General features: G+C 46.2%; 1 protein-coding gene across 1 annotated transcript in view; it reads right to left on the bottom strand.

Annotated features, from left to right (window-relative positions):
* ADCY3 (adenylate cyclase 3) overlaps window positions 1–21,556 on the bottom strand; it is a 116,550-nt gene that overhangs the window by 74,375 nt on the left and 20,619 nt on the right. The window contains exon 2 of the mRNA XM_015428510.1: window positions 3,376–3,525. Coding sequence (XP_015283996.1) covers window positions 3,376–3,525 — 150 coding nt within the window. The remainder of the gene's footprint in view (window positions 1–3,375; window positions 3,526–21,556) is intronic.

Raw genomic sequence — 21,556 nt, 5'->3', positions numbered from 1 at the left:
ATTTCCCCCCCCCATAGCCAGTAAACCATAACAGTCCAGTGGCACCTTTAAGACCAAGTTCTATTCAGGAACCAGCTCTGGCTTCTCTGTGAGGGCAGATCTACCAATTCCCTCCCCCCAGCCAGTAAACCAAAACAGTCCAGTGACACCTTTAAAATCAAGTTTTATTCAGGTACAAGCTCTCCCTCCTCTGTGAGGGCAGATTTCTCTCTCCCCCCCCCAGCTATCAATCCAAAACAGTCCAGTGGAGCCGAAGCGGTGGGTGCTGCCTTCTGACACATTTCCGGTGATGTCAGGGGGTGTGGCCTTCTGACACTTCCAGTGATGTCAGGGGGTGTGACCTTCTGACACACTTCCGGTGATTTCAGGGGGTGTGGCATATGCTAATGAGTTATGCTAATGAGCTCCTGCAGCTCTTATTCTACGAAAAGACCCCTGAACACTGAACCCATGATTATACACTATGTATTACTTACTTCATTTCAAAAGATTTATATATTGCCTTTCCAAAACTCAGGAATAATAACAATCATAATTAAAAACAATGCAGGTTATCAGTTACAACTCTCATTGTATTACAATTGTGGCACTGTCGTGTGAGATTTGATAAAATCTTAATAGGAACAAAAAGTAACAAATTTAATAAAATCTAAAAAATATTATTTATAAAGCACTTGCAAAGCTAACCACTGTACAAGTTAATCTTCTGATTTCTAGCCAAAATTCTTCCTGCAATTTGTAGCAGCTATATGGAATCCATATGGGTTCCCTCAAAAAAAGTTGGATTTCCAAAGCCTTTTGGCATGGGATAGTCCAGTGCTAGGTGAGTATGGTGGGGGAGGGAGCTTAGAACTTTGACAATAGTTTTATAGATAGATGGCCAGATGGAATGGTGGTATGAATTCTGTGAACCAATACCGTGCAACATATGCAATGTACAAACAGTTTGGAGAAACCAAAACAAAGTGAACAACTTAAACAAGCAAGCCAGCCAATCCCACTTTTGGCCCAGGGCCACCACTGCCCTGCCAATTCTGTACCAATACTGGTGGCAGGCCAATTTGCCCTTCTCCCTCTATTTTCTTGGATGCTCCCAACTTATTCTCCCTAATACTGCCTTCCAGAAGGGTAATGAAATAGGACAGCCTATCTACAAGACAGGGATTTCTGCAAACTCTGGAGATTCTACTGGTGTGCAAGAAAATACCATTTTTAATTTTAAGAAAAAAATAACTCCACAAATGACATGTTGCTCCAGGATTAATGTTATGCTGAGGGGGGGAAAGAGAGAGAGAGAATGAACTGGCTTCTTCAAATCCCTAAGAACTTATAGTGTCCTGGAAATTCCTCACAGACCCCCAAGTTGTTATTTCTATAAGAGAAACATGTAAAGAACTAAAGTCAAAGACAGTGCAATTCCCATACTGAAGGAAAAATTCCCTGAACAACCCTCCCCATTTCTTTCCACTTCCATTACACTATTTTGTGCTCCTCAGAGGGGAGCCTTGTAGCCTTGCCAAAGCAATAGCACAAGGCATGGATTGATATTACTGCAGTCTCTCTCAGCAGCATATAAAAGCCTTTTCAAAGACCCATCTACAACCCTCTGACGACTGTAAAAGTCTATCTCCCTGTGAATCCAAAGCTCAGGCTGACATCAATAGCACTTTGGTGACGCTAATCGGGAAGGTGTTATCAACAGTCAGGTGCAGGACAGACAGTAGGAACAGTGGTGGTCGACAGGGGCCGGAAGCTGTGAATTGAATGCAACTGAGTCTATAAAAAGGGTGCCATGTGTATTTTTAACTTCTGTCCAAATATACCCAGAAATGGCATGCACGTGTTCCTGCATCAAGTCCTTCACAGTCTGATCACACTACAGGTTGAAGTGACAACTGAGTGACAACGATAACAAACTGACTCATTCCCCTCAAGGCCTCAGTGGTCCAAAAACTGACCTGAAACCAAACAACACATTTCTACTGCAGGAGCTAAATCAGGTCTGGACCTCTAAAACAGCCTGCCTGGGCGAACATATGACACTCAGACCACTTCCGCACTTTTGTCACTTGTTTGTCCCTATTGCTTTGAGTGCCCCCCCCCTTTTCCACATGTGACTTGCTCCCTCTGGGACTACTAGAGAGAGCAAAACACATTGCAGGGAAAAATCCAGATGTTGCAGGTAGACTGCTGGTCAGGGCCAGCTATGAGGAATACGTCCCCTGTACTACAGCAACTGCACTGTCTATCGATTTGCTCCTGAGCCTAATTCATGGTGTTGACTTTGTCCTTTAAAGTCCTACATGGGTTGGAACTGGTTTATCTTCTACCATCTGTTCCTACCAGGGTTGCCAGCCTCCAGGTGGGGCCTGGGGATCTCCCGCTTTTACAACTGGAGAAAATGGCTGCTTTGAAGGGTGGACTCCATGGCACTGTACTATGCTGAGGCCCCTCCCCAAACCCCTTCCTCTCCTGGCTCCACCCCCAAAGTCTCCAGGTATTTTCCAACCCAGACCTGGCAACCCTAGTTCCTACCTAGATGCCCTCCTAACTGTCACACTAGTTAAAGACACTTGCTTGGTGGGTACATGAGAATGGGCCTTTTCCATGATTGTTCCACAATTATGGAACAACCTCCTCAGGGAGGTGCACCTGACCCCCTCATTTGTCAGTCTTCAGGAGGCAACTGAAGACAAGTTTTATTTAGGACTGCATTTTGATTGATTTAGCTTTTATTCTTGGCAGTCCTAACTGGAGTGTTTAAACTGTGACTTTTATGGGTTCTGTGGGTTTTATGTTTTTATAATGTTGTATTCACACTGTAAGCTTCCTTGAGTTCTGCAAGGGAGAAAGGCGGCCTACAAATGTTTTGAATAAATAAATAAATAAAACAGGAGTGATAAGGGATCGATTCTCTGCTTCAGAAGCATAAAGGTAAGAGGAGTCCAGTAGCACTTTAAAGACCAATAGAAATTTATTCAAACATAAGCTTTCATAAATCTGTGCTCACTTCATCATGTAAGGCCCATCTATTGCAACTATAATTACACTTTAAGTTTCAAGAATACAGCTGCTACAGATGGACACTAGATGAATCTGATGAAGTGAGCTCTGACTCACAAAGGTGACACCAGACTCCTGCTTAATTTTTCTGCAAAAGACTCACACGGCTACCCCTCTGTAATACCGTTTAATAGTTGCACAATGCACAAATCCAAACAGGTCTCAAATTCAGTGCTAACTCAGCCCTGACAGACTCCTGCAACCAAATGACCACCAGGATAAATCTGCTCTCTAGTACACCCAATCCACTTTCTTGAGCCTCTTGTGTGGATGTAAAACAGGAAGAAAACACTTGCTACTCTCAGCTCTTACCTGCTGCTGGCTTTGCTCCTCCAGGTTGAGCTTGACCTCCAAAGACTGCCGGGCTTCCAGGAAGGCTTTGCGGTGCTTCCGGTCTGCCATGTAGTATGACATGATGCCCACACAGATGGTACACAAGTAGATGGAAACATTGGACAAGATCTTAAATGGAAGAGAAAAATGACAACGATCAGTCTCCAGAAGATGAATGTAAAGAATTTTGGCTGTGTGGTGGTCATCCGTGGTACAATTACTTCAATCCGTGGTAAAATTACTTCAATAATAAGAAAAAGAAGGATAAATTAAGACAGGAACTAACAGATAATATCCTTTTGTGAAGTGGAAATATAAATATAGAGATTCTATTGATAATACTTTAATGGTTAATTTTATTACATTAATGGCGATAGAATAATATTCCTAATGGATAATTATGTTTTGACTTGTTAGTTTATTTGATATACGTTGAATTGTATATTTGCTGTAACTATGCTTATTGTTGCAAAAATTGTACTTTTAAACTTTTGATAAAACCTTTTTTAAAAAAGAATTTTGGTTGTGTACTATGACATACATTCTACAAAGAAATTATTGTAACCCACATTATGAGAGGTGTGCTGAATGGAGAGGTCAGGGATGTACCCAGTTGCTTAAAATGGAGTCAACCAGCCAAGTGTTGCCTACTTTGAAGAGCGGCAACTCTCCAAGGCAGGTCTCCTTCCCAGCCTTGCTACACAGACCAGTTCAAGTAAGATTATGGTGCTCTACCACTGAGCTCTGGCCCTTCCCTTTAAAAAGTTAATGAAACTGGTTTATACTGGCACACGCCATTGGTTCATCTAGACCCGCACTGACTATTCCAATTGGCAGCACCTCTCCAAGGTCACAGACAAAAGTCTCTTCCAGCTTATGGCAATGTGGGGCCCTTCTGCACACAAGGCATGTGCTTCATCACCAGTCTATGAACTCTTCCCAAGTCAGGGATTTGCCAGTGAAGATGAGGCAGAGGGCAGAAACCCTCTTCGGATGTCTGAAAGAGGCAGAAAAAACATGGGGGGAGGAGGAGTGATGGCAACTCCACTTCAGCCTACACAAGTTTATGTGAAGATATGTACTGAGCAAAGTTTCTTTGTATATGTTCGAATGAGCATGCATAAATCAGAGGCATAGTGTGCCACTGCAATTTCACTCTCCCACATGCGTGCACAATCATTCTACCCTCTTCAAGAAGAACACTAGAATCATGACAGGGGAGAGGCAGATAAATTGCTTTTAGTGAGTCTTGAGAAAGAACCTGGGAGTTCCAGGCACAAGAAACATCACAAGAAGGCAAAGAGGAAAGAATGTGACGATAACCAATGGAGGGGTAATAGCTGAGTGCTTGTGTGAGGGAATCCTTGTAATTTTTTTTCTGATTACTTTGCCCTTGATATGGTACAACTCATAGAACTGCAAGTGCACATACATGAAGAAATGCACAGGAGTCTTTGGCAGGTAGTGCTCCAGGCTACTGCTTCACAGCAATCTGGACCACTTACCCACCAGTGGATCTAGTCAAGTGTAGGTGCCCCAACCTACCATGTCAAGCACAAGTCTACAGAGAATAACACAGACTGCATGAGGGAAAATGTCAGGAAGTTAAAAAAATTTATTCTAACAACAAAAATCAGAGTTGTCAAATGACAGGTCTCCTCCTATTCCTTTACCAGCTTGATCTACTGAAACCAGCCAGTGAAGCCTTTCATGGTCTGGAGATAAGCATAGACACCTGTTAATGTCTGAAGACCAACCAGCTATTAAAGGTAGGGGATAGTAGAAACACTGACTGTACCTCAGTGTAGATTATGGTCTTGGTTGGACAGTATCCAACCAAGACCATGATTTACATTGAGGTATGATGTGCCGCAGCTGTTCCCAAGATGTCCTAAACTAGGATATAGAGTTGGTTCAGTCTGAATCTCTTTGCCTCGCCTGCAAGACCTTCCAGACGCCCTTCCTCTTATCATCTTCTCTTCATTAAAACTTGTTGAGGTGTTTTGGAAAAAAAACCTTATCAGGTCTCTTAAGCATCTGAGTGCCGAGAGGCTGGATAGTGTCTGGGGACAGCAACTGTTAAAACAGAGCTCGCATTAGATTGGGCAAATAGCAAACAGTTTGTTACTTTTAATGCTCAGTCAAGGAAACAGACCCAATATAATTTGGTTGAACACGGCTAGATTTTAAGGACTGAAAAGGTGAAGCCCAGGGCTATTTTTGGGCAGGAACGCACAGGAACGGAGTTCCGGCTGGCTCCTGAGTTGGCCACACCCAGCAGGAACTCATTAGCATAATAGGCCACACCCAACAGCAGAAACTAATTAGGATTGGCTACAGTAGGCGTGTGTGGCCTAACATGCAAAGGAGTCCCTGCTACAAAAAAGGCCCTGGGTTTTGACAACTAACAAGGTAAACAGAATAAGAAGCAAAAGGTGGGTGTGGCTGGATGACCACACTTCTGGCAACAGGGGGCTGCGACCTAATATGCTAATGAGCTGTGGTGTCAGGGTGTGGCCTATTATGCTAAAAAAGCCCTGGTGAAGCCTATAAGACCAATAATATATTGTACGGAGGACATGCTTTCAAAACTACGCTCAGCATGTTCTCCATAAATGCAAAACCAGTCACTTCTTCCATTCTGGATCTCTTCTCCCTTTCTGCACTGACTGCAAGCAACTCCATTAGCAATCACCGCTTTGTGTTCTCGTTCTTATTGGCCTTCAGTCTTTCAAAACAATGATCGTATCAATCATTTCCTTGTGCCGCTATTCCTATTCTATTAGCCATAATTTTCAAGGTTCTTCTAGTCCCTTTTTCAAAAGCTGTTCACCCTGCATGCCGCTATAGTTCACATCCTCCTCCTTTTGCCATCTTCTCCCACTCCTATCTCTGTGCCTTCCATCATCTTGCTAGGAACTGTCTCTCCCTCTGTTTTTCAATTGTGTGTGAAATAACTCTGAGCACTCGGGGTGGTGGTCCTATATTAGGGCTGCCAAATGCCCCTGGGGGGTGGATTTCCCCCCGCTTTCAAGCCCTGATTCCCGCTCCAGCGGAATCGGGGCCCGGGGGAAACCCCACCCCCGCGTGCGCGTCACCCGGAAGTGACGTCGCACGCTGGGGGCGGGGCCACGCCATTTGAGGGGAAAACTCTTTGTTTTCCCCTCAAATGGCGTGGCCCCGCCCCCAGTGTGCGACGTCACTTCTGGGTGGCGTGCACGCAACAGACGCCGGCCGGGAGCCCCCCGCTCCCGGCCGATTCACATTTGGCAACCCTATCCTAAATTGCTATAAAAAAATGATTGGCCCACCTCGTGGAATGCCCTGCCTTGCGAAATGGCAAACTGTAAAGCAGAAACTGTTTCAACCTGAAACAGCAAGGTTGCTAACTGGTACTAGTATACTGTTTAGCACACTACTCCAGTGCTGTAATCCCACTTTATTATATTGTTGATTGTACACATACTCCGCTGATCACATTGTTTTTAATTATGTAATACCTGAGTCTCAGTAAGGTAGACTATAAATTAAATTGGTAAATCAATAAAAAGCTAGATGAACCATTCTACGACAATTCTTCATGATTTTCATGTGGTGCCACTCTGTTTTCATCTGGTGGCAGATTCAACTTAAAGCGCCAGTTTTAAACTTTGAAGCCTTAGATCAGAGATATCGAACTCATTTGTTATGAGGGTCGGATCTGACATAAATGTGACTTGGTCAGGCTGGGCCATGTGTCCCATAAAATGTAACACAAGGGACCAGAGATATAAACTTTATAAAGATGATTTCAGATGCCAAATGGCAATAGCAGGCATGATTGGATTAGGTGTGATATGCAGAAGGGTAGAGATATCAACATTGGTAATGAGACAGGAAGCCTAGGTCTCAATTTGTTACAGGAGGATTCGGTCCAGGAGGATGAAAATAAGTCTGAAGAAGTGAGCAGTGACTCACAAAAGCACATACCCTACCACAATTTTGTTAGTCTTTAAAGGTGCTACTGGACTCTTTCTACCACTATTAGAAACCACAATCTTCAAAAACTAGTGGGGAAACATTTTAACCTTCCAGGGCATTCAGTTGCTGACCTAAGAGTAGCAGTTCTCTTACCAAGGAATTTCAAAGGAAGATTAGAAAGAGAGACTGCTGAATTACAACACATCATGAAGCCCAAGACAGTGCAAACTCCTGGAGTGAATTGAGACCTAGGCTTCTTCTCTCCATTAGGACAGATGGACTCACATTCCAGCTGTATCTGAAGAAGTGAGCAGTGACTCATGAAAGCTCATGCCCTGTCACAAATTTTGTTAGTCATTAAGGTGCTGCTGTATTCTTGCTCCCTTTCACTAATAAGGAATGCAAGCTGTACTGTTAGGTTTCTCCCCTCATCTGTTAGAAATGGAAAGGGGGATCCCTCCAAGTGCCATGCAATGGACTCCCCCTCCGTTATACCTGGAATAAAATGTTTTTGGTCTTAAATACAAGACTGACACACACACACTCGCTCTCTCATACCTGGAATAAAACATTTTCTGGTCTTTAACACAAGATTCCCCCCCCCCATACCTGGAATAAAACCTGGAATTCCTCCCCCCCATACCTGGAATAAAATGTTTTTTGGTTTGAAACTCAGGACTCTTCCCACCTCCATACATGGATTAAACATTTTTTTGGTCTTAAACATAGGACTCTCCCCCCCCCCATACCTGGAATAAAATGTTTTTTGGTCTTAAACCAGGACTGTCTCTCTTTTTCTGGTGTGCTGCCCCTCCCTCCCTCCCTCTCTCTCTCCCTCTCTCTCTCTGATGAAAAAGTGTGCTTATACCTGGAATAAAACGTTGCTGGTCTTAAAAGTCCCATGAGATGCCATTTCCCCCCTCTCTCTGTCTCTTTCCCTCTCTCTCCCTTCCCAGAGGAGGAGGGGGAGGGAGGAGGAGCCCTCAGCCAATCATGGGAAGGTTTTCTTTCTCTCCTCTGAAGCAGGAACTAGGAGAGACTGAGGGAAAGGAGCTGCAAAGTTAGAAACAGGAAGCTGGAAGCAGCACAGAGTCAGCTGTGCTCAGACTGGATTGCAGCCCTCCGCAGGCCTCATTCAGCCGGCGGGCCATATATCTGACACCCCTGCGTTAAAGGTAAAGGTAAAGGTTCCCTTACTCGAAAGCCAGTCGAATCCGACTCTAGGGTTGCGGTGCTCATCTCCGTTTCAAAGCCGAAGGTGCTCATCTCCATTTCAAAGCCGAAGAGCCAGCGCTGTCCGAAGACGTTTCCGTGGTCATGTGGCCGGCATGACTAAACACCAAGGCGCACGGAACGCTGTTACCTTCCCACCAAAGTGGTACCTATTTATCTACTTGCAAATTCTTGCTTTCGAACTGCTAGGTTGGCAGGAGCTGGAACTAGAGACGGGAGCTCACTCCGTCATGCAGCACCCGGGTCTCGAACTACTGAACTACTGATGACCTAAAATCAGAATACTAACACCCAGGGCTATTTTTGGGCAGGAACGCACAGGAACGGAGTTCCGGCTGGCTCCCAAGTTGGCCACGCCCAGCAGAAACTCATTTGCATAATAGGCCACACCCAACAGCAGAAACTCATTAGGATTGGCTACATTAGGGGTGTGTGGCCTAATATGCAAAGGGGTTCCTGCTACAAAAAAAAGCCCTGGGTTTTGACAACAAGTAAGGTAAACAGAATAAAAAGCAAAAGGTGGGTGTGGCTGGATGACCACACTTCTGGTAACATGGGGGTGTAGCCTAATATGTTAATGTGCTGTGCTGTCAGGGGTGTGGCCTAATAGGCTAATGAGTTCCTGCTGTTCGGTGTGGCCTAATAGGCTAATGAGTTCCTGCTGGGCTTTTTCTACAAAAACAGCCCTGCTAACACCCATATCCATGTGCTGATGTCCTCAGATGTACTCCTCTTTTACATCCACCCCATCAGTGACCCTGAGAGATAGGACCTTCACAACGCTCTCCCCAGACAGATCCAACTCAGCCCCTTCCTTAATTACATGATGCCAGATCAAAATGAGGAGGAGGAGGAGATTAGATTTATACCCTGCCCTTCACTTGGAGTCTCAATGCGGCTTACAAACTCCTTTCCCTTCTCCTCCCCACAACAGACACCTGTGACGTGGGTGGGGCTGAGACAGCTCTTTGTAGAACTGTCCTTGAGAGAACAGCTCTGACAGAACTATGGCTTGCCCAAGGTCATCCAGCAGCTGCAGGTGGAGGAGTGGGAAATGAAACCCGGTTCTCCCAGATCAGAGTCCACACACTTAACCACCACACCAAAAAGAACATACAAGAAGCCACGCTGGATCAGGCCAATGTCCTGTCCAGCCCAACACTCTGTGTCACACAGTGACCAAAACCCAGCTGCCATCAGGAGGTCCACCAGTGGGGCCTTTGATCTGTGCACGTTTAAGGTGAACCATCAAGGCAATTCTAATGTTCTCATGAGAGGGTAATGGACAGTAGGCTGCTTACAGAGATGCATTTAATTTGTTTATTTAAATATTTATATTTCTCTTTTCTTTGCACTGGGACTCAAAGCAGCTTTAAAAAAGAAAACTATAACTTAGACAAACCAAAACACATATATATAGCACAATTCTGACATCCTGGACTAGTTCTGGATTGGCTAATTCAGGGCCATAGGCTGTGAGTCAAGGGCTAAAAAAGCCTGTTGGCACCTCTGGACACATCTGATTTGAATACCTGCAATAGGGGAGAACCTTGCATTTCCACAGTGTGAGAGACATACAAAAATTACACCCAAGAGCTTCAAGTCAAGTACCTTTCCTAGGTGAGCATTTTTCAGGTACCTACAGGAACCATTTCCCCTTGCAAACGTTACTTCAGAAGGCATCGCCAACACTATGTGGAAACATGGCAGCCCATTTCTTCTGGAACAGTTAAAAGCATTTCTTAGGGCAAACCCACATTTATCCTGCTTCTGTTTTGCCAGCTTTATGATCCAACAGGGAAGCCACAGCCTCTACTAGCTGACTGATGCCCAAAGGGTAGCAAATTTTGGACAGCTGTCCCTCCCCTCCACACGGTTAAATTTGGCTGGTGGCTGGCAAAGGCTGTATTTTTCCAAGCACAAGTATTTTTCTTTTATAAGAAAAGCAATTTTCTGGGTATTAATTTAAACCCATCTTCTTTGGCGTTGCTTCTTTGGCGTTGCTAAGAGACAATAAACAGAGTGACATGTATTTCACTGTATTTGAACAGTAGGGTTTTTTAAAGGGGGGGAATTATTCTTAGACAATGCTTCCATTCTACTAAGAGAAAATATAAATAATGAACTATGTAAAAACAATGCTGAAAGGTGGCTCTTCCACAGAGCCCCTGTTCACTCAAGGTGGAAGATTTTACCATGGTCTGCTACCCATGACTTTGAAGTACTGTAGATATTTATTGTGGGTACAGCCAATTTTCAGTTGGTTTGGCAGGGGAATACTTCCCTAATGCCACAATGAATGGAACTAGAAAGAGCTAATTTATAAACTGAGAAGTTGTAGCTTAAATCGAGAAGCCACATGCTCCTGAATCCCAGGATTTGGTTACTGTGCTTAGTTGCAGAATATGTTGGGTAATAACAGTGCACTGAAGTAGTTTCCTGGGAAATCCCTGCCTCAAATGAAACCCTGGAAGTCTGCAATTGCCACAAATATTCATTTAGTACCAATGGTGTGCCAGGTACATCCTCAGTACTCAGATAGTTCCATCAATAGCTACGTGCCAAGATGACTAAAGGGAACCTTCACACCCAAAGGCAGTTAACCCCTGAATATGAGTGCCAAGAGGTAACATCAGAGGAAGAACTTGGCCTCCTGTTTGTGGGCTGTCCAGGGTGGACCATAAGTCTGCTTCAGGAGGTCCCTTATACTCTTGTTCTATTACAGACACCTGCCCATCCGTATCTTTACTTTATTTAGTGTTTCTACATCATTTCTCTGCCATCAAAACAGCAGGATGATGCCTTTACCTTGGAACCACAGCTTGCGGGGAGGGCAGGGTATAAGTGAAATAAAATAATAAAATAAATAAAAATAAATTGGGCTACTGTAATCTACTTGTCTTTCAGTTCATTGCACCATTAGATAGGAGGCAGACATACTGGCCACAATACAAAGCACCCCTCAGCACCCAAGCCTGTGGCATGTACTGAACTTTAGACCTGAGGATGAGTCAAGCAAGAATTCAGGTTGCGCATATGTCCCTGGAAGGAAGAAGATACAAAAAAGCCTCCTGATCTTGACCCTGGATTAGGACAGGCCTACTTGTTTAGCAACGGAACATCTCCAGAGAGGAAGAGATGATAAGTCTGTTGGAGCAAAAACCACAGTCTCCTGGCACTGTGAAGACTAACAAATTTATTGGGCCATAAAATGTATTATGGAGTTGCAGCTGCTCCCTGCTACTTAATCGCAGTGCTTCAGTCTGTTTTTTTTGCCTCCAGCCTCCTGACATAGCATTGCTTCTCCTAGCATGAGCTGCATGGCAGAAAGAGAGTCAACAGGTGAAGTTTACCTCAACATTGCTGGCCCTTCAGTATGCCAGCTCCTGAGGGGTCATCCTTTCTATGCTCAGAATTGACATTGCCCCTTCTTTTCTCTCTCTTTCCCCATCCCTTTTTGCCTCAGCATTTTTGGAGTATAAATGTGCAGGAGGCAGGAACTCTTGCACATTTTTACCCCAAAATTGATGATGCTTAAAGGTATACCTCTTAGATTTCTGTCTGCCCTGTAACAGCCTTGCTGAGCCATGATAACATGCTAGTCTGAGGTTTTATAAGTAGCAATAAGAGGGGAATCCCTTTCAGCAGGCACTGAGGAAAAATTCTAAGGGGATGGTGGGGAAAACACCCCCAACATAAATGCGCACCAGTGACTTGCTATTTTAACACCTTGTTGTTGCCATGACAACCAACCAGTTCTGAAGCAGACTCATTGCCTCTGCAGGGCCTCTGAAGCCTAGCCACTATGGCTATTCCAAGAAAACATGTAGAGAAATATGTACTCACTTCTCTTTCCATGGAGGCCTTTTTTAATTTGAGAAGTTTCAGGAAATCAACAACTGCCAGAAAATAAACTTTTGAGTGCCCAGGCAGCCTTAGTTTCTCCCTTGGCAATTCATATGCTATATAATGAAACTTGCTGCCTTTTCTTCTTACCACCCTCCCCCGCCCACCATCTTGTACAGCTTTTCCTCAGCACAGAGATATGCCATGAACCGTTACATTAAAAAGAAAATACCCGTGGCCTATGAAAAAGTGGTAGGTCTACAGTTAATTTGTATGTGCTGTTTTATTCATAATTTAGCCTCTTAAAACAGTAGGCTACATATTTATGACTCCTGTCTCATTTCATTTCAGTTTTGCCCTGGAACAAATCTTGGTAAGGTCCCCCAAACATGTCCTTTCTCTGCCTCCTGGGACTGCATGCTCAGGGGTTTTCTTTAAATTACATTTTATCAATTTCTACTTATCCACCAAGAAACTTGTATCCTGGTTTCCTCAGGAATGACCAAGGGGGGCCCTAATGTGGGAATCTTGAAATAGCCAAGATCTGCTAAAATAAACAAGACATTGGCTGCGGTCACACGGAGCATTAGCCACGCTGCATAGACGGAAGATAGGCAGATTTTCCGGGCGCGATCTCACCGCAACATCTGGGGAGCGTAGAGCACCCGTGGCTGTCCCGTGACTACCCGCTAAAGATACGCAATAAAAAACTAGTACCTCGGAGATAACTAGTTTCCGGGAACCACGCGGCAAGAGCGGGCGCCTGATCACGTCCCTGCCGGACTCCCATGGCATCCGGCACCCGCCGGGTTGTTTCCCCCCCCAAGCCTCCAGAAGCGCCCAACAGTGCATGCGCACAAAGACACGCGGCGTCATTGGGGTCGAGGGAGGGCCACGGGGGGTTGCGATGGGGGTGAGCGGCAGCGGCCAGGCGGAGAGCGGGCCGCGTGTCCCGGGGAGGGAGGGTGGAAGGGCGGGCTGCTGGTAGGGAGGGGGGATCTGGCGGGTTACTCCCCCCTCCCCCCTCCTTGTGAGTGGCCCACGGACCCTGCCCGGAGTGGGCTATGCACGGCCCTCCCAGAGGCGGCGGTTCGTTCTGTCCCCTTCCCATCGGCCGGATGCTCTTGGTGGAGGTGCGGATACTCGTGTGATCGGCACCTCCACCCTAACCACGGGACCTCGCCGGGACGTCTGATCCCACAGTAGCACGGTATTTTGCCCCGGGGCAAACAGCCACGCTTACCCCCTGCATTTTCCTGGCCGTGTGGTTGTGGCCAAAAAAAGCTATTTGAGTGGCTTCATACATGTATGCAAAATAAATTCACCATTAAAATATGTTTAAAAATAAAATTTTTAAAACTACAAAAATGAAGAAGGAGGGGCAGAATAATGGCTAGAAAGAAAAACACCACAAGATGCCCAGTCACTCAAATGCTTAGTAATACAGAGGTAATTTGAGACTGGATTTTTATTAATAACAATTAATGTTTTATGTTTTCATTATGTTTTACTTTTTAAGCTGCCTCGGGCAGGTTCCTGGAGAAGCAGCATAAAAATTTTCCAAATAAAAATAAACTAAGACCCCATTCACATGGCGAATTGGCCACGGGAGAGCCATGATTGAATGGCGGAGTTTCCAGGTGCGATCATACCGCAACATCTGGCAAGTGGAACGCACCCGTGGCCAACCCCTGAAAATGTGCAATAAAAAAATACCTGGTCAAAGGTACTAGCAACCGGTTTGCCACAGGCTGCCTCCGGACTCCCTTGGTGTGATCGCGCCGGCGCACCGCTTTTCCCTCCGGCCCCTCACTGACGCACAGACGCGGAGGGAAGGAACCGTGGCATGCCACCGACAAGTGGGATCACATTCTGGCGCGTTAAATTGCAGCGGCGCAAATAGCCACACCTCCCTCCCGCATTATCCGGCCCGTGTGACCGGGGCCTAAGAAGCTCTACTGTGCTTTGCAGCTCCACTGCCGAGCCCCATGAGGGGCCCGGCGGTGGACCTGCAAGGCCGGCGGGAGTGCAAGGAAGCCCCGCAAAGGCCCTCCCTGGCCCCAGGCAGGCAGGGGTGGGGAGAGGCAGGGAGGAAACAACTTACCCTCCCTCTTCTCCTGCCTCCTCCTGGCTGAATGAGGGCCGGAAGCGGGGCGGCCGGAAGCAGGGGGCAGGGCTTCGTCGTGTGCCCCGCCCCCCGTATCTCACCCGGGGGAACTGCGATCCCCCGCGATCCCCCCCCTGAAATGACCTCTGGCTCATACGATTAGATGCCTCAAATACTAAAAGCCAGATCATCCATATTGTTCCTTTTTCCCTACCAAGGCAAAGAGTAATCCAAGGAACATTAAGGGCATAAGCCTGGATGGCTCAGGCTAGCCCAGTCTTGTTAGATCTTGGAAGCTAAGCAGGGTCATCCCTGTTTAGTATTTGGATGGGAGACCACCAAGACATCCAGGGTCATTATGCAGGGGCAGGCAATGGCAAACCCCCTCTTGCCTTGAAAACCCTTTGGGGTTGCCCTATATTGGCTGCAACTTGGTGGTAGCTTCCACCACTACCAAGGACATGAGGGGAATAGATTACATTATATGGCTAGAGTTCTAATCATGGAGTTTGAATATAGTTTTTTGGAACCAAACTGGACCATTTCCATCTTCCAGTTTTCTCTTGCCCATCCACCAAGGAGCTTGGGGCAGCATATATTATTCCCCCATCTATGTTCAATCCTCACAACAACCCTGTGAGGCATGTTACATTGAGAGAGCACAAGTGCCTGATCCCAGGTTACCCACTGAGTGCCATGGCTGAGTGGGGATTTGCACCCAGGTCTCCAGGTTCAACACTCTGTCCAGTACACTTCGCTGGATAAGCTTGCAGGTCTTTTCCCTTCCAGTTCTCACTTCCTACAAAACTTTCTGTTAATCGGATGTACTGTTGATCTTTGGGCATACAGCAGGAACAGCAGCTCACATATACAAACAATACACACGTGCCAAAAATGCTGATTTGGATCCACCCTGTGAATCAAAGTAGATTTGGGACGTCTTGCTCCAAGCTTAACTTGCAATGGAAGGTTTTTTAGTCTCTTTCAATGGCCCTGAGCTGTGTTATTGTGTTCTTCTGACTCAGGAGGCTGCGGACTCCCTGCGGAGGCAGTCCAGGGCTTCAGTTACCTACATTAAACGCAAGCAATTAGCTTTAAAGAGGGCAGGGAGACAAAGAAGCTGAAAACACAAACAAACCGCAACAGCCAAGAGGCATAGCTGATGGAAAGAAAGCCACTGGAGTTGACAGCTTCAAAGAGCTCGCAGTTATTGTGATAGCAACTTCGTATGTACACAATGCTCTGTAAATAGCACAGGACTGGACTAGCTAGGCACCCTCTGACCCAAGTAGGTTACAGTCTAAATGGAAGAACAGCAGTGTTTAATTGGAGCACAGCCCTGGAGCTCCATGCGAAGCAGATAATTCTGGCAGAGAGGAATGTTCTTAAGACAAATGCCAGGAGAATCTGTACCCTGGAATCATCTGGTTAGACAGTACAGTTCCTCTCCCCATTGATAGGCTGCTTAAGGAGAAGAGATCCTCTGAGTGTATGCATTCAGGTTCTCTTTACTTAAAGCATGCATATCACACTTCTCTGTACAACTTGGGACATCTTATGACAGCAATTAAAAAAACACTTTAATTTAAAAGCCATGCCATTCTTAAAACAAAACCAAAAATCCAAAAAAACTAGCAGCAATTAAAGAATCTGCCCCAGCAGCAATTCAGTAATCCAACCAGTTTTAATTACCAAAAGTCTTGCAAACGGGCCATACGTTTTCCCACAGGAAACCAAGAAAGGGAAGAACAGACAGGCATCATTCTGGTGACTGATCCTATAACTGATGGTTTACTGGGGCTCCCAATTCCAGCACAGACAATTCCTGGTGATTTGGAAGTGGTGCCTGTGTTCAGGGGAATTTGGTATAGAAACTATGGTATACCATACAGTTTGCACTCTGAAGCTGCCATTGTCTGCAGGGAAACTGACCTCTGTAGTGTGGGGATCCATTGTAATTCTGGGAGATCTCCAGGCCCCACCTGGAGGTTGGCAGTCCTACTCTCATACAGTAAAGTAGTATCCATGTGGTTAGCCATGTTGGTCTGAAGCAGTAGAACAAATTTAGAGTCCAGTGGCACCTTTAAGACCAACAAAGGTTTGTTCAATAGCTTTGACATATTTATTGCTTTATAACTGTTGACCTTATAACCTTAGCTTGTTATTTAGTTCTGACTTAAACATCATCATGTTATAGGTTATTTTGCTGTTAAGTCCCTATCTATAAGTTTGATCCTTACCTATCATTCCAATGTATTTGAAAAAGTGTGCCTTGCACACAAAAGCTCATACCCTGATGAATAAACCTTTGTTAGCCTTAAAGGTGCCACTGGACTCTAAATTTGTTCTATTAAAGCAGTATGGAGCACAGGACATACAGATGTCACAGGGTTATACAGGAAGACAGTCATAGGTATGTGTGTTAAATGTCATCAAATTGCTTCTGACTTAAGACAATCTTATGAATTAATGACCTCCAAAACATCCTACCAATGGTAACCTTGTTTAGCTTCGCCAGAGCTTGTCAGAGCTTGGTACTAAGCAGGACTAGCCATGGTCAGTACTTGGATGGGAGACTATCAAGGAAGACTGGGGTTGCTATGCAGAGGAAGGCAATGGCAAACCAGCTCTTCTCATCTCTTATCTGGAACACCCCATAGATAAGGCTGCCATGAGTCGGTTGAAACTCAATGCCGTATTCTTGTAAGTATGCCAGAACTTAAAATCTATGAAGAACTTTTACAGATCAAAACCAGCAAAGTCAGAAACATGTGACTAGCTGGTACAACTGCTGTAACCCCAGCTAGATGTGCTCCTCCACTTCCAAACAGAAGAATGGGGGGAGTGCAATGGGACAGAGTGATGGATCTCGGTTGCCTATAGCCCAATGGAGGGAGGGGCTCAAAAACAATCTCAAACTCCAAAGTCAGGTGGATCCAGAAAAGTTCAGCAAGACTCCAAACATTCTGGGACGGCTACTAGTAGCTAGATGCAATTTAAAGTAATTGGAAACATATCCCATTTTTGGCCCTGCACTGCTGTGCAGTTTCCCGGAAGAAACTATAGCAAGAATGCTGGTGAGATCACCAGAAGTTTTCGATAAGGTACAAAAACAATAACAGATCAAAAGGGGAAATACTAAGCTGAAAGACACAAGAGGCTAGACCTGTTTAGCCTACAGGAAATCAGGCTTGTGGAAAGAAAGTGTTCAGAGAAGAAAAGCATTGCTCAAACATTCTATGGAAGATAGGACAAAAAGCAATGGAAACCAGGCAGACTGTGGCTTTGGTTGCTAACTCCAGGTTACTAGTTTGGTGTAGTGGTGTAGTGGTTAAGTGTACGGACTCTACTCTTGGAGAACCGGGTTTGATTCCCCACACCTCCACTTGCATCTGGCTGGATGACCTTGGGTAAGCCATAGTTCTGTCAGATCTGTTCTTGAAAGAACAGTTCTTGAAAGAACTCTCTCAGCCCCGCCAACCTCACACGGGTGTCTGTTGTGGGGAGGGGAATGGAAAGGAGTTTGTAAGCTGCTCTGAGACTCCGAGTGAAGGGCGGGGTATAAATCCAATCTCTTCCATTCTCTTCTTCTCAGGTTAGGAAATTCCTGGAGATTTTGGGGGTGGAGCCTCCAAAAGCCATTTTCTCTAGGCAAACTGATCTCTGTTGTCTGGAGATAGATTTGCCAACTCCAGGTTGGGAAATCCCTGTCATAATTGTCCACCTTCCAAGTAGCCATTTACTCCAGGGGAATTGAACTCTATAGTCTGGAGACCAGCTGTAATCCCAGGAGATCTCCAGGCCCCACTCAGAGGTTGGCAATCCCGTGGCTAAAAACCCCCAACCCATTACAAAAACCCTCTTTGGTGTAAGAGCATTTCCATCAATGACCCAAGATGCCAAGGAATGCCAGAGAATCCCCCTCCGCCAGAATAAAACACATGGTCTATTATGTTTTCTAAATTAAAGGAATTGGTGACACAGGTAGAATGTGAGGGCAGAATTTTTTAACCTTTTTGCACTCTGCACATGATACACATGAGGAGCTGCGGTGGCTCAAGTGGTTAAGATGCTGAACTGCAGGCTGTGGAAGGTCAGTAGTTCAGCAGTTCGAGACCCAGGGTGCCGCATGACGGAGTGAGCTCCCGTCTCTAGTTCCAGCTCCTGCCAACCTAGCAGTTCGAAAGCAAGAAATTGCAAGTAGATAAATAGGTACCACTTCCGTGGGAAGGTAACAGCGTTCCGTGCACCTTGGTGTTTAGTCATGCCGGCCACATGACCACGGAAACGTCTTCGGACAGCGCTGGCTCTTCGGCTTTGAAACGGAGATGAGCACCGCAACCCTAGAGTCGGATTCGACTGGCTTTCGAGCAAGGGAACCTTTGCCTTTACCTTTAGATACACATGAAGGCCCCGGTCACATGGGCCAGATAACGCAGGGAGGAGGCGTGGCTATTAGGGCCGTCGCAATTTGAGCCGCTGCAACATGATCAGACTCAACGGCAGCAAACCACGTTGTTTTCGTCAGCGCGTGGTTCTTGCAGCGCTTCAACGGGGCAAAAGGAGCACGCTGGGGCGATCAGATGGAGACAGACCGTCTGCGGCCCATGGCAAACCATTTGCTAGTAGCTCGTGGGTGGTACTTTTTAACTCTGGACCTTCGGCGGTAAGCTACGGGCTGGGGACGGATGGGCAATGCTTCCCAGATGTTTCCATATGATCGCGCCCGTTTAATCCACTTGGCAGTCGTGCCTCTCCCGAAGCAAATTCTCCAGGTGACCGAAACTGAAGTTGCCTTACTGAACCAGATTCTTGGTCCATCATGGTCAGTATTGTCTACTTTGACTGGCAGCACTGATGCTGGCAAGCATGATACTTGTCCTAGATAAGGGTCTTACAAAGAGACTAAGCAGCAGGTTGCTGATGGCATAGCAGTGGCATCATGGAAACTACCGGTAGTGGGAGAAAGAGGGTGTGCGTGGGGGGGTCAGGCCTAAGGAGGATGGGGAAGGGGTGTGTGGTTGGGTCTGACAAGGGTGGGGATAGAAGATGGCATGAGGAATGAGATACAGGTATTTGGGGGCAATTGCTTAACAGAAACAGACTGGGCCTAATCTGGGGCAAGAATTTTTTTTAAATGGGGAAAAGAAAATCAGAGGGCAAGCCTGGCATCTGGGCGAGGGGGTCAGCTGAAACATGACCCCTAACCTTTGCTGCACCCTTTATCCACCACCCTGGTGATGAGCACAGAGACCTCTACTGTTTTCACCCTATTCTGCTGCACCACTTGTGTCGGGGCAGCTAGCTTATGAACTGCACATTCCCAGAGGGACCATCCAAGCTTCTGTATAACAAAGATCATAATGATAAACCAGATCAGCATACAGCGTTTGTTTCTGGACATCATGTTCCTCTTTTTCCAGCATGAGGAGACTCGGGCATGCTGCGTTGCCAAGGTTTTGCTGGCCCTGTACTCCCTGTACCACCGAAACAATTAACAGAGGGAGAAGCAAGAAGCAGCCGACCAAGCTGCCGCAGCAGCTACCGAACAAGCTGTGGCTTTGCCGTCACCCAGGGAAAATATTCTTTGTTCAGGCTTCTTTAGGGTTGTTTCTCTTCCTCAAAGGGAACAACAATCCTGTGCATTCTCTTTGGTTGGTTAATTTAAATGTATGCAAGCTTTTTAAAGAAATTAGCTGAGCTAGGACAAACAGAAACAGCTGGGAGGTTTCAGGAAACCTAATTGTATAGAAGATAATACTTCTTTGCACAGACACTAATTGGAGCTCAAACCTACACAGAGTCATCCTAACCTGGATAATCCAGCCAAGCCCAATCTCATCAGATCTCAAAAGCTAAGCCGGGCCAACCCTGGTAAGTACTTGAATGGGAGACCTCCAAGGAATACCAGGGCCAGGATGCGGAGGCAGGCAATATCAAGCCACCTCTCTGAAACGTTCAAGCCACTCCAGGGGTCGCCAGAAGTCAACCATGACTTCCAGACACACAAACACATACAAAATACAAAAAAAACCCACACCCTACACAGAGTCAGCTGACAAAAAGCCACAAAACTGCAGATGACTCAAGCTGGATGGCTCAAGCAAGCAAGCCAAGTCACACACCACTTTATTAATACTGCATGGCATGTCTATGGATTCAGGTATTTCAACCACTAGAATCCTTTTCCAGAGCCCTGTAAGGTAGGCCAGGATTACTATCCCTCCCCATACCACAGATGTGAAGCTGAAAGAATGGCACCTAAGGTAAGATTGGAGCACACGTGCTGTATCAGGGAGATTATTTAAACAGACATAGATTCAGGTGGGTAGCCGTGTTGGTCTGAAGCAGCAGAACAAAGTTTGAGTCCAGTGGCATCTTTAAGCCCAACAAAGTTATACTCTGGGTATAAGTTTTCATGTGCATGCACACTTCTTCAGATAAGAAGGTATGTGAAGATGTGTGCATGCACACAAAAATTATACCCAGAATAAAACTTTGTTGGTCTTAAAGGTGCCACTGGACTAAAACTTTGTTAAATAGACCTCGGTCCCTGCCACACGGCAGGGAAAACACCGGCCAAAGTGCGGCTTTTAAAAGCTGCACCAAAAAAGAGACGCCGCGGCGGGATCCCACGATCCCCTGAGCCGCGGCGCCATTGCTCCCCGGCACGATCAGATGCCGGGGAGGAAGAGACGATTGGGAGGGGGAGGCTGCCAAACTGTGCATGCTCGAGCATGCGCAGTACGGCCGGGGGCCAGGGATGCGCAGGCGGAAAAACGCGATGGCGATCCCACTGCCGGCAGTGATGTGGCCTTTTTTGCTGCGGGGTTTGGCCGGGAGGGGCGGATTGGGAACGGGCTGGGAACGGGCGCAGCACGATTCACAGATGTTGCTGTGGGATCGCGCCCGTTTGCTGCGGCCCCGATCTGTCCCTCTCCCAGCCCAAAACCTCTCGTGTGAACATAGTTCATAGTTACAGTAGACTGGTAAGGTCATAACTGAGGTGCCATG

The sequence above is a fragment of the Gekko japonicus genome, unplaced genomic scaffold (assembly GCF_001447785.1).
Source record: "Gekko japonicus isolate JY-2015 unplaced genomic scaffold, Gekko_japonicus_V1.1 scaffold7, whole genome shotgun sequence".
Taxonomy (NCBI): Eukaryota; Metazoa; Chordata; class Lepidosauria; order Squamata; family Gekkonidae; genus Gekko; species Gekko japonicus.
The sequence above is the reverse complement of the archived record's forward strand: the minus strand, read 5'-3'. Positions and strand labels throughout refer to the sequence as shown.